General features: G+C 41.1%; 1 protein-coding gene across 1 annotated transcript in view; it reads left to right on the top strand.

The window, feature by feature from the left end:
* Nucleotides 1-5,799: 5,799 nt before the first annotated feature.
* The window catches only part of CD96 (CD96 molecule), a gene marked incomplete at its 3' end in the record, with an annotated part of 108,809 nt that continues 102,082 nt past the window's right edge, over nucleotides 5,800-12,526 (top strand). Inside the window, 1 exon segment of the mRNA XM_082460983.1 lies at nucleotides 5,800-11,184. Coding sequence (XP_082317109.1) covers nucleotides 11,124-11,184 — 61 coding nt within the window. The 5' untranslated portion in view covers nucleotides 5,800-11,123.

The raw sequence follows: 12,526 nt of genomic DNA, 5'->3' as shown, positions 1-12,526 counted from the left end.
GCCTTCGGAGGGAGAGAGGGCCTGCTGACATCTTGATTTTGGACTTCTTGTCTTGTTTCTGGAATTGTTACATCGGGTTGGCCAAAAAGTTCGTTCGGGTCTTTCCGTGAGATGATACAGAAAATCCCAAACAAACTTTTTGGCCAACCCAATAGAATAAATTTCTATTATTTCAAGCTACCAGGTTTCTGGTAATTTGTCACAGCAGCCCCAGAAAACCAATACAACATGTTATAGCATTTAATCTCTACATAAAAAACTATATATTTTTAACACCTATAGTCTCCAGTATCTCTATCCAGTGGATTTAGTGCAAACCATGACAACACGTCAGGATCCAGGACTGCATGACACTCACCATTTACCTTCAGATGGTGGTATAGAATGTCTCGATAGATATTCATGGAAAAGGAGTCTTAGTTCACAGTTTGTGGCTGGGTCCTGCTACCCACTTTAAAGCCAATCAATTTCTGGTTTGCTTATTTCTCAGGTATTCATTTCCACTCCTAAGAGGTCATGGGAGTATTTTCCTGGCCCGTGAGATTTCATACCCTATATTATAAAGGCAAAGAATTCGTTGGAAAAATCCAAGGATTTTCCTAAATAAGGGTTTCAGGTTGATGTCTGTGCTCACTCTTAACTTGTCAGGGGAACTTGGTCCTACCTAGAATGTTGAGACCTAATGAAAAAAAGAAGTCTTTTAAATGGTAACACTTGGTCTCCCCAGGGAATGCTCTAGACATACAAGGAGGTGACAGAAATGGTGGAACTGAAGGGTACTGATCCTTCACCAGTCTTTAAAAGCAAGAACTAAATGCTATTCTACCATGGTTAGAATCTCAAAAGAATATCTTAGTCACGCTATACACAGAACATAACGACACTCTCCTGATTTCAACTGTTTTCTTCCATGAAGTCTGGGATCCTCTTGCAGGCATTGCCAACAGGGGGAGCTCCTTCCTATGACAGAACATACCTCATTGCACAAGACTAAAGTAAGTGGCATCTTCTTAAACCCTTCTCAAAGGAGGGAAAGCTCCTCACCTGGCTTTCATCCATCATGCTGCTGAACATTCTCTAACTGGTAGTTTCTGAGGTGCCTCCTCGCCAGTAGGCTGGGCACTCAACAGCAAGTCCTGTCCTGGTCCAGGTGGGCCAGCAAAGAAAGCCTGCAGCCTTTCCTGTTACAGTAACTGAGGACCATACAGCTGCTGTGCTGGATGTTGTCAGTTTGTCCCTCTGTATCCATCATGTTCATCGTCCTGGTAAGCTAAGCTGTGTGGACTGTATAAATGAGCTCCCTTGACCTCTGGTTCAGCCAATGGGCGCACATAAATACCTTGATCTCATGCTCCTTCTCTCTATTTGAAAAAATAAAAATTATATATTTGTCAAAACTACTTGAAAAAATAGAGGGAGGAAAAAGAGTGAGGTCAAGTTATTTACATCCCCAGGCCGCTTCCTGAGGGGTTGCCATGGCTTGGCTGCACTTCCACACTGAAGGACACAATTCCTGTCAGGAGGGCCTCTCCCTACAGCCATTCTCTCCGGTGATCCTCTTCCGTTTCCCCTCAGTCCTGAGAAAGGAAATGGCTTCTCAGTGTTGCTAGTTCTGAGAACTGTGCCATCCCTTGTTGTTTCCCCTATACCCTACCACACCTTTATAAAGAAACTGTATATTAAGCTCTACTCAGTTTTCACTTTTGAGGGTGCTTTCTGTTTTCTGCTGGGAAAATGCTGGCTAACCAACTCTGGAGTAATTCAGCTCCCAGGGAGCAATTACTTCAGTAAATGCTAAGCCACCAGTGACAGCAAAAGTCACATGGTGGCTTTTCTGATATCTTAAAAATATTATGTGCCTATATGTAAGAGACCTAGATTTTACCATGTTCATTTCCCCACAGTTACAGCATTATACCACTTAACTCTGACTATCAGAGAAAATCATTTTGTCATTGGTAGATGTAAGTTTCTCACACTTATTTCTATCTTAAGTACTGCTATTGAATTCCATGGCTCATGTAATGAGGATTTATGTATTTTCTACAGTTGATTTGAGCATTTGGCAAGTCAGCCATGAAGTGTCTTTAAATTTATATTCACTTTGTCAAGGTATATATTGTCTGCTCTTTTACAAACTGCTCATTTCCTTAGTCTAGTATACTTCATAGGGGACCTAAAGGTCGTAATTTGTGGTAGATCCAGTGGGGGTCCTTGAACTGCTGGTCCTTACAGTGGTCACTCCTGTCCTTGATAATCTGAAAAGACATCAAGGGAGAGAAAGAGTTCTTTATCTTTGCTCTGTAGGTCAACCCTAGTGCCTGACATAGAGTTGGAGCCCAATATTTGTTGAGAAGCTCATCAAGGTGAAGGTATCTTATTTTTAGGATGACTTGACTAGTTTTTTTCAATTTGGTGTATGTTGTGAGATGAATATGGGAAGTGGTATTTCTTTTTTTTTTTTTTTTTAATTTTTATTTATTTATTTATTTATTTTTGGCTGTGTTGGGTCTTCGTTTCTGTGCGAGGGCTTTCTCTAGCTGTGGCAAGCGGGGCCCACTCTTCATCGCGGTGTGTGGGCCTCTCACTGTCGCGGCCTCCCTTGTTGTGGAGCACAGGCTCCAGACGTGCAGGCTCAGTAGTTGTGGCTCACAGGCCTAGTTGCTCCGCGGCATGTGGGATCCTTCCAGACCAGGGCTCGAACCCGTGTCCCTTGCGTTGGCAGGCAGATTCTCAACCACTGCGCCACCAGGGAAGCCCCAGGAAGTGGTATTTCTTAGTCAAGAGAGTTTCACCCAAAAACATTCATATAGTATCCATGGGGGCTGGAGATAGAACAGTGAGTAAGGAGACAGCCTTTGTACGCATTCCTCCAAAAGCACAGCTGAGATCAGGGCCTTCTTACAGTTACTTGAGGATATTATTCTCTGGAACAGGAACCGGGGACTGAAAATAAAGTAAAGGAGGAGGGAAAGCCAATCCAAGGGTGCATTGTTAAGCAGCTAACACTGTGGACAAATGTGGCTGGGTCCCTCTGGGTGCCCTCCGAGGAGCTGGGTAGAACACCTGAGAATCATCCACCTGAACGTCAGAAGAAGAGGGATTTATGCACCAGCTCCTGCACCCCACTGGTCAAGTGTCACCCCGTGGGGCATTAACTCCCTTGTACTTCCAACGTTGTGCATGTGTCAGAGCGGATGACATGCTGTGTCCCTGCCCCGGAGATGCCCAAGTCAGAAAGTAAGAGGTGTTCAGCGCAGCTGGGGAGAGGTGCCTTCAGGCTGTAGATGTGAGCCGCTGGTTGCCTCCACAGCAGCTGCAGGGCAAAGGCGGATAGAGGGGACGTTTGCCAAGGGTCAGAGTGTCTGCCCTCACAGAGCTTGCATTCTAATGGAAAGTGACAGTGTACCTACGAGAAAGTAAGAAACCTAACTTACAGGGATAAGCATGACGGAGGAAATACAGCTGTTGATGTCACAGCGACCCATGGTGGGAGGAAGGCGCTTGGCAGGGGAAGATGTAGTCACAGGGGTCGGGAAAGGCCTCACAGAGGAAAGGGCATTTGAACAACCCCAGAATGAAAGAATCCAGTCATGTAACAAGCCTGTGGAAGAGCGTTCCAAGCAGAGAAAACGGTAAATGCAAACAACCTGGAGTTTAATGAACCATGAAGAGCCTGAGAGACAGAAAGGGAAGAGGGGGCAGGGCTGCGGTGAGGGAGGGAGTGTTGAGCAGGGGGTAGGGGAACTGCGGTGAGGCGCTGGCTTCCTCTCAAGCACGTGTATGACCTAGACGCATGTGAATAAAGGAGCTTGGACATTTTAGACGCATGTGAATAAAGGAGCTTGGACATTTTAGACGCATGTGAATAAAGGAGCTTGGACATTTTAGACGCATGTGAATAAAGGAGCTTGGACATTTACAGAACTGGCGTTTGAGGTTTGCACCTCTCACAAGTAACTCTCAAGGGGCTCTGAGCAGTTTTCTGTCATAGAGGCACGCGTCTGAGTTACGTGTGCTGTGAGGTTGGCATGGGTGGGGATGAATTGCTTTGCTGGGGAGTGAATCTGGTTGACAACCCAGCATCCACATTTCAGCCTGGTTTTGTTGTCTTTTACTCATGGCCACGTACATAGCAACATCTTTGATATGATTGATCTTTGTTTCTGTGAGGGGGAAAAAAAGGTAGCCCAAGGTAAAGCCAAACCCTGGAGTTCAATATTTATGATATAAATAACTCTGTGACTTCAAGTTCATCATTTCCCTTTCCTGGCCACCAGATTCCTCATACGTAAAATAAGGCGGTTGGTTCTTCTGAGGTGTCTTTGTTCTGTGACTGTGGTTAGAGTGTGAAATTGATACAAATACTCCTGATTTCAAGTAGCTTCTAACTTTCTCAAAAGCATATTTATGATATAAATAACTCTGTGACTTCAAGTTCATCATTTCCCTTTCCTGGCCACCAGATTCCTCATACGTAAAATAAGGCGGTTGGTTCTTCTGAGGTGTCTTTGTTCTGTGACTGTGGTTAGAGTGTGAAATTGATACAAATACTCCTGATTTCAAGTAGCTTCTAACTTTCTCAAAAGCAATGAAGCATGATTCTGTTTTAGGGGAAAGAAAGCTTTTCTAACATTCTCAAAAGTGACAAAACATGATTTTGTTTTAGGGGAAAAAAAAGGTTTGAGGATCTTCAGCTTCCTTCAGAGGACTGTCCACACACAGTGTTCTCCACATACATTTGTTTGCATCAGCGTTCTCCTAGGGATGTGCCTTCCTAGCCAGGTGCTGGGTCATTAGAGCAACTTCCCCATTCAGCACTGGTTGAGCGTATTGGGGATAAAGGAGAAACTGAAAAGAGAAAGCGAATTGCTTGGAGATGTAAATAGGAGACCTGTAGTCCTTCCCTGAGCAAAACCAGAGGGGAAAATAAATAATAAATGGCTAAAGAGCAGTGAAAATAGGATAAAACTGATGCTGAATTATATAACACCAGGGTGAGGTTAATTCAATAACTTCCATTAAAAAATAGCATGACTGGTCTCACCCAAAGAAGTAGTCAGAATTCCTCCAGGAAATTAACTTGAAAAGCAAGCAAGCAAATACACATACAGAAACTTTAAAAACTGTTCATATATATGTGTGTGACTATATATATATATATATATATATATATATATATATATATACACACGTATACAAATATATACATATAAATCACTCACTGTTGTTTCCTCTGTGACATACAGGTGCAGGTTAGTACAGAAAAATGTCATGGGAATTAAAAAAAAAAAACCTATGTTTTCTAGATTGTTGCTTCCTTGTCAAGATGTTGAAGTTTAATCATGTTGAAATAAGACTCAGTATAACAAGTAGTACAGGATTCTTTATAACAAAACGTTTGACCTTGGTCAAGACGATATTACCTCTCGGGCCTCAGTTTTTTTCATCTGTAAGATGAAGGGTTCTGTCTATACTGGATGATCCTACAGTTACTTCTAGCTCCAACATTTTATAGATCTTGGCAGAAAATATACAAACTTCGCGCGCGTTCATGCCTCTGTTTTTGACTCTTCCACAAAAGAGGCAAATCTTTCAAAAGTTAGACTTCTTCTCTAGAAGAGGGAGTAGATTTTTATTTACAACTATCCTCTATATTCTTATGTTCCACGCTGGGGTCTGAGGTTCAGAACAACGTCCCTGGTCTCTGTAAGAATCTCAATCACCAAATAAAATGAAATAATGTACATTACAAGGTTTTTACTGAGCCAGAAATGAGAAGCAATACCTTTTAAAAAGATGTTCAGCAATGAGGACTATCTTTCTATCCCACCATTTCCTCTCCCCATTACAATTGTTCCTCCTCCAAGAAGATAATTTGGTTTAGCTCTCGATTACCCCAGAAATGCTGTTAATCATAATCTCCTATTTCCCGTTAGCGTTACTTAATTAAGGTTGCATTAAGCAACATCACTACAAGAAAGAGAGAAAAGAAGGGAGGGAAGGAGGGAGGGAGGAAAAACACCAGCACGGTCTCTCTCTCTCTCTCTCTTTCCCTTTCTCACTTACTCTCAAACTTAGAACTCCATTTAAAGACAAATTATTGGGGAAAAGGAAGAGGGGGACAAAGGTCAGATCCAGTCCTTGGCCGACTTTCCCTAGCCTATTATTTTCACCAAGTGTAACAACACAGTATCTCTACATGAATCTATAGTTGTAAAAATATAATGTGGTTAAGAATATGTTTGTAGTAGTCTACAGAAAAACCAGGGTGTGTGATTTTTGCTCCACACTATCTTTTTTTTAAGCTCTAAAATCAGTTGAACACTTCTCGGTTTTTCAAGGTGTTTTTAAATTTCTCCATTGAATGTGAAGACACATTTGAAATAAATTTCATTGCTTTGAAACCAGGTACAATGTAGAATTTAAAATATTTCTTGTAATGCTCACTATGCTAACTTAACCCTAGAGATGTTAATGGTTTTTCAAGTGTTTTTCTGCAAAAGTCAACATTATTGAGTTATTATTGAGTCATTAGCTTCTCAGGGCTTTGGCAAAATCAGGATTGATCTCTCTCCCTCTCTTTCTCTTTCTCTCTCTCTCTCTCCCTCTCCTTATTTCAACTTGCCACTGAAAAGAAAAATTCAAAGATTACTTACTATAATTATTCAATTGAATTTTGTAATTCTATTTCTCAAAGTAAAAAATATTCTAAAATTTCTCTTACTTAAAAAATATTTTTCTGGACATCTGTAGAGTAATATATTATGCAACTATCTTAAAGGAAGAAGTTTATCTTTGTTTTATAACATGTATATATGTCTACAATATATTATGAAGTGAAAAAAAGCACAGGTTAAAGTACATGCAGTAAAAATAGTAAAAATCCAATTTCTTCATATAACATATTTATGTAAATGTCTAGAAAGATATAAGACAAAATATGAGTACTTTGGATGTCTTTGGGTGGTTAGGATTCCAACTGATTTTTATTTTCTTTGTTATCCTTTTAAAGTGTTTTCTTGTAATGAGCAGATATTGATGCTGTCATTACAAAAATGTATTACATTAAAATCAGTCCTTACTGGATGGATTGAGCCTGGTGGAAATGATGGTGATAAAACAAATTGCTGTGCGGAAAGTCTCATGAAGTTCTTTCTCTTCCATTAGATGATAATTCTTAAAATGCGTAAAATTTGAGTGAAAACCAAAAGGAGGACCTTCTTTCTCATGGAGGCAGGGCCTCTACCTGTACCTAATAGGTCATCCCTCACTTCTAGTTCAAAGTCCAGTGATCCCTGACGATTGCTCCTGGGGTAGAGAAGGGAGCAGGAGTCTATTCTTCCATCAGGAATCCAGCTCTGTGATGGTTTTTCTTTCCTCCTAATTCTGATGCATAAAAATTCAGAGCAGATTTTGATTCCATGTCCAACTGGACACCAAGCCTTACCTCCTCTTTCTTTGTAATGTCCATGCCTCCATCATACTTTACCATGGCAATTGCCAATAGGAAAGCTCTCATCCTCAGGTGCCTAAAGAAATACAGAATTCCTAACAGGTGTCCTGCCTCTTTTTTTCTCCCTTCTTTTATTCAGTCTACACATGTCCACCTACTAATTCACCGAATTCATCCTGCTAAAATGTTACTTTTAAATATGTTACTCTTTTGTTGAAAATCCTATAACTCTATCTGACATGAAGAAAAAAATCTATAGCCTAGAATGCGAAGCCCTCCAGAATCTAAGCTCATCCCTAGCATGACTTTGCCCCAAGCCCCCCAATAGAGCCTCTGCTTCATGATAACAGCTGACTCACTGAATTGGCCTTGAACTTCAGTACTCCCAAGTGTTGGCTCTGCCTGGAATGACTTACCTCATGGTTTCCACCAGACTCACTTCTACAGTGTAAAGCCAAGTTAAGATTCCACACTTGAGATGTTCCTAGCCCACCTGATACCTAGGAGATCATCCCCTTTTCTAAAGACCTGTGCTACCTACTCATTTACTTCTGTGCTTTATGTTACCTGACTCTTTGGTGCACATGGTTATTTTCTCCCCAGCAAAATGATAAGTGCCTTAAGGGCTTATTTTCTCATTTGTATTTAAAATCACCTAGAACTATGCCTCTTCAGTAATCCCTTAAGAGTCGGCACTAAATACATATTTTTTGATTAACTGAAACATCAAGCAGCATGTTTTCTAAGCATTTTGGGAAAGAAACATGTACAACAGTATAATACTCCACGTTCTTATTTTTTTATATAAGTAGTTAAAGAATAAAATCCAAGACGAATCAATAATATTTGAGTTAACCTCTCTGAAAACCATAAAAATAAGATTACCTTTTGCTCAACTTCCTAGTTCTGAAAATGTCCTTAATCTCATTGAGGGTAAGTGTTTAGATGGAGCATTTAAAAAGTTTGTCCAAAACACACAATTATGTCTTGCCTGTAGCAGAAATAATGTGTGCCCCTGCTTCACTTTGTCAATAATTGAATTTGCCTCTGAAGTTCAAGATTTCTTTTTGTGTGTGAAACTGACTGCTTCTGTTTTCTCTTTATATGCAGTAGACTCTAAGGCAGAAGAAACACTATGCAGTTGGGATTTGGTGAGCAGGGAGGATAATAGAAGAGATTGACATGACTTCCATAGAAGAGTTATTTTTAAGTATAGAGAATGCCTATCCTCATGCTGAAAGGGCCTTTAGAAAATATTCCCAGGATTGAAAAGCAGTGAGGGCAGTTCCCATCACTGGGCTAGCAGTGCTGGTCTGTGGGGTGTTGCTGCCACCTGCTGCATGCAAACAGCCATGGAGGGGCTGGCGCCGGGCTCTTAGCTGCAGGACGCCAGGTGCGCACAATTAATATTCTGTGGGCATCTGAAATTTTTCTTCTATTAGAGCCTGGGTGAATCTCAAAGGAAAAGCAGTCCAACCTTATGGTTCCAGGCCACAGAAGTATAAAAACAACACCCAGGACGGGCAACTTTGCCCAGTAGCCACTAAATGGGGCCCTGGGCATCCCAACCCCAGGCATGGATTCCATTAAAAGTTACTCTGTAGCTCTGGAAAACAAGTGAGGATTTCCCTTTTTCTGAATCTGAGGGATTTATTTGAAGAGTTGCTTCACCTTCAGGCAATAAGAGATAAGAGACCTCTAGATGATTCAAGGGGGAGGATATTTTCTTAGAGAATTCAATAAATTTAGATTCTTATTGGTTTCTACTTAGGTAGATTCCTCTTAATATGACAAGTGGAGTAAAGTAACTGAAATCCCTCCCCAGGCTTGTAATGTCTCCCAGTTTAATAGGGACACCAACCTACAGATCAGGATCTTCTTACTATATCTTCTGGCCTGTTTTTGCCTCTATACTCCATCACCGTGATTTACTAGAATTTCTAGGAGGAAAGGGGCAGAGATGATGGCATCGAGAGCAGTGATGTTTCTTCCTGCCTTTCAGTCAAAGACTTTGAACTCCCCAGCCCTCCCTGAAAATACCCCTGTCAGCCCCAACTGACCCAACACCTCCAGGGACCTGAGACCGAGACCTACTGGGGAGGTGGTAGTGGGGGATAGGAATAAAAGTTTGGGAGCCCTGGACTAGGAAATCAGTAACTCCATTTTCTGGCCTTTGCAGGAAACATCATTAGCTGAGTAGTAATGAGTATGACAATTGTCATGGCAAATATTTGTAGTGGTCATGTAGAGGGTAGCCTGGACGTCCAGGAAGACAGTAGCCCTATTTCACCATATGCAAATGTCTTCTCCCAGGTAATTCTAATCTCCTGAACGTCAAGAGTGATGCTTTATATCTTAGCATCATCCATATTCCCCCCCCAAGTCCTTGCATAGGACAGATCAGTACACACATGATGTCATGATACATGATGACATGATACATGATGACATGATACATGATGATGACCTGGTCAGAATTATCTCCCCATGACCTCAAAAGAGTAACCATCTCAGGAATACAACTCAGTCTTCTCATTTGTCTTTAGCCTTGCTGGTAGTAATGAGATTAGGCTCACAGAATATTTCACCAATTGTTCATAAGATGGTATATATTAATTCATTTTTATTCTTTGTTCATTAAACTTATGCTGTAGTTCCAGCCTAACGTTTCTTTTCTTAACGTTGGCAGGTAAAGACGGCCTATTTTACCCCAAGCTAGAAAACCAATACAGTCGTATCTGGCAGGGAACAGTCATCACGTCCTTCTGCGAATAACCAGAGATTTTTACCAAGGAGTCACTTCCCTGAAATCCAGTCCTCGGTAAATGGAAGTAAGTGGGTGGATGTAACAGGGCCTGGTAACCAGCTGGGGTGGGAGATTCTCTCTGCCTTTGGATTCTGATTGTTTCTGTCTTATTCTACATGATTTTTGCTGAGGCAAAGACATGCTTTTCTGTCATCACCAAAACAGACCTCCCGCCAGCAAGGTGGGAGAATTCCCTACTTGACCACCAGCCTATCCCAGACACAGGGTGGAAAAGGAGACCTTGCTTCCTCACCTCCAGGGAATGTGGGTTTCCCTGAAAGAAGGGAGACGTTAAAATTCCATTTCTTAGCTGGAGCTACCCTCTGTTACTTCTCAGATTTTCTTAAAATTAAACGTGTTAATTCTTTGTTCTTTCACCCTGAAGCAATTCTGGAAAGAAAACATATTTTAAAATTGAACAGAAAAACTATTATGAAAGCCACTGAGCTCACATTTGTTAAATGACTTTGTGCTCTTGAAAAGAAACGTATAAAAAGCAGATTATGAACTGCTCTGCATGATTTCCTTTGTTTGGATTTTAGAAGCAGCTTGACTGACACAGAGATCCTGAAGGAGAGAATCTTTGGATACTAAAAATGCTTTTAACGAAGGTGATACACAAGATTTCAGAGAACAATTTCAACATTGTTCTGTTGAAGGTTATACTTAGCTCTGAACCACATTACTTTCCTGTCTACGTTTCATTTCCTGGGGTCTTGCCAAGTGATAAACAGACACAGGCGTGTGGTAAATGTGTCGTTTTTTCAGCACGAATAGGGTGGCTGGAGTTTGCTTAGTTAAAGGCATCTATTGACTCCTGTGATCATTATGGAAATGCTGGTGTGAGGCCTTCAGGAGACTATGGGGAAAAAATGGACATACTGTGCTGTCTATTCCATCATCCAGATACATTTTGTCAGGGGTAAGGCTTCTGGTTGTCCTTTCTTGTCAGATGGGCTGCTCTGGGGGGAATGGGGCCTCTGCTCATTTAAAATGCCTTGTGACTGCTGCCGACATTGATCACCAAAGGCAGACTGTTATTAAGGTTTTCAGTTATGTATTTAAGTGGCAGCTCTCAGAGAGATGTTAAGAGTCTAGAAAGGATTACAAATGAGCACTAAAAACAAGAAGGGAATGCGTGCTTTGTGCCACTGCTCTGAGACATTTTCACCCATTTTCTTTCTAAGAGGGTCTCTTGGAGTAACTGGGAAATTGTGCTTCTTGAAAATGACATGCTCTCCAAATGGTAGTCAGAAAAACTCCGGAATACCAGAAAAATCACAAGCCATCAAGACCAGAGCTCCTGGCTCAACTCTTTCTCTTTCTCAAATACTTTCTCTTTTGGATATAGCAAGAATTTCTCCTCCAAATACTAAGATCTTTGGGAGTTGAACATATGTTGAATTTTAACAAGGCATGTGTAGTATGGACCTGGGAGACAAGGTAGGGTCCTTATGACAGCGGGGACCAGTCCCTAAAGGGCCTATTTAAAAATAGCAGGAGGAGAGATATGTTCTGCATTCCACAGCACGAGGGTATTAGAGTGAGCCCGAGTGTCTTAAGAATTAACTGTGCTTTTCAGATATAGTTATGAAGATTTTAAAGGAGAATTTCTAAATTAAAGGAGACTTTGGAATATAATGCTGTAGATGGGATCAGAGATATATTACCAGGCAAAGGTGAGCTCACAGGGAGCTACATTAAGCTGCACTAACCTCTGCCTACCCAAACTTTTGCATTCATAAAAGTGTAGTAACTCCCATTTGTCCAGTACCTTTGGAGCCTGGTTTTTTCTCAGTTACTTGTCATCTTCTTATCTTTTTCCTTTGTGAGCTTCAGTGGTACTTGTCACAATAATATATCATTCCTGTAACAGTGTTCCATGTTAATTCTAAAACTGAGACCTACACTATTGAAGGCATGTCAAAGGCTCAGTGCTTAACATATTGTAAGTGTCCCGTACCATTTGGTCAGAGAGCTGATGGGAGGGAATCTTCTTTTACGTCTAGTGTTTTGGTGTTGATTATAGATGATGCTGACCAATGGTTTATCTTTAGTGGAAACCTCTACCGCTGTTTTTGTCCCATCCTTTCCTCAGGCACCCTAACTACATGGAAATGATGGCCCTTTTGATCCTCTGATATTGAATGTCAAATTTCTTACTCTTCTCAACCAATTTGGAAGGCAGTTTGGAGGTCATGAAGGTTATAGAAGGAGCACAGACTCTAAACAACCAAATTCATGTTCTTTTACTGAGGTGTGAC

This window comes from Balaenoptera physalus (genome assembly GCF_965194825.1).
Source record: "Balaenoptera physalus genome assembly, chromosome: 4".
Taxonomy (NCBI): Eukaryota; Metazoa; Chordata; class Mammalia; order Artiodactyla; family Balaenopteridae; genus Balaenoptera; species Balaenoptera physalus.
The sequence above is the reverse complement of the archived record's forward strand: the minus strand, read 5'-3'. Positions and strand labels throughout refer to the sequence as shown.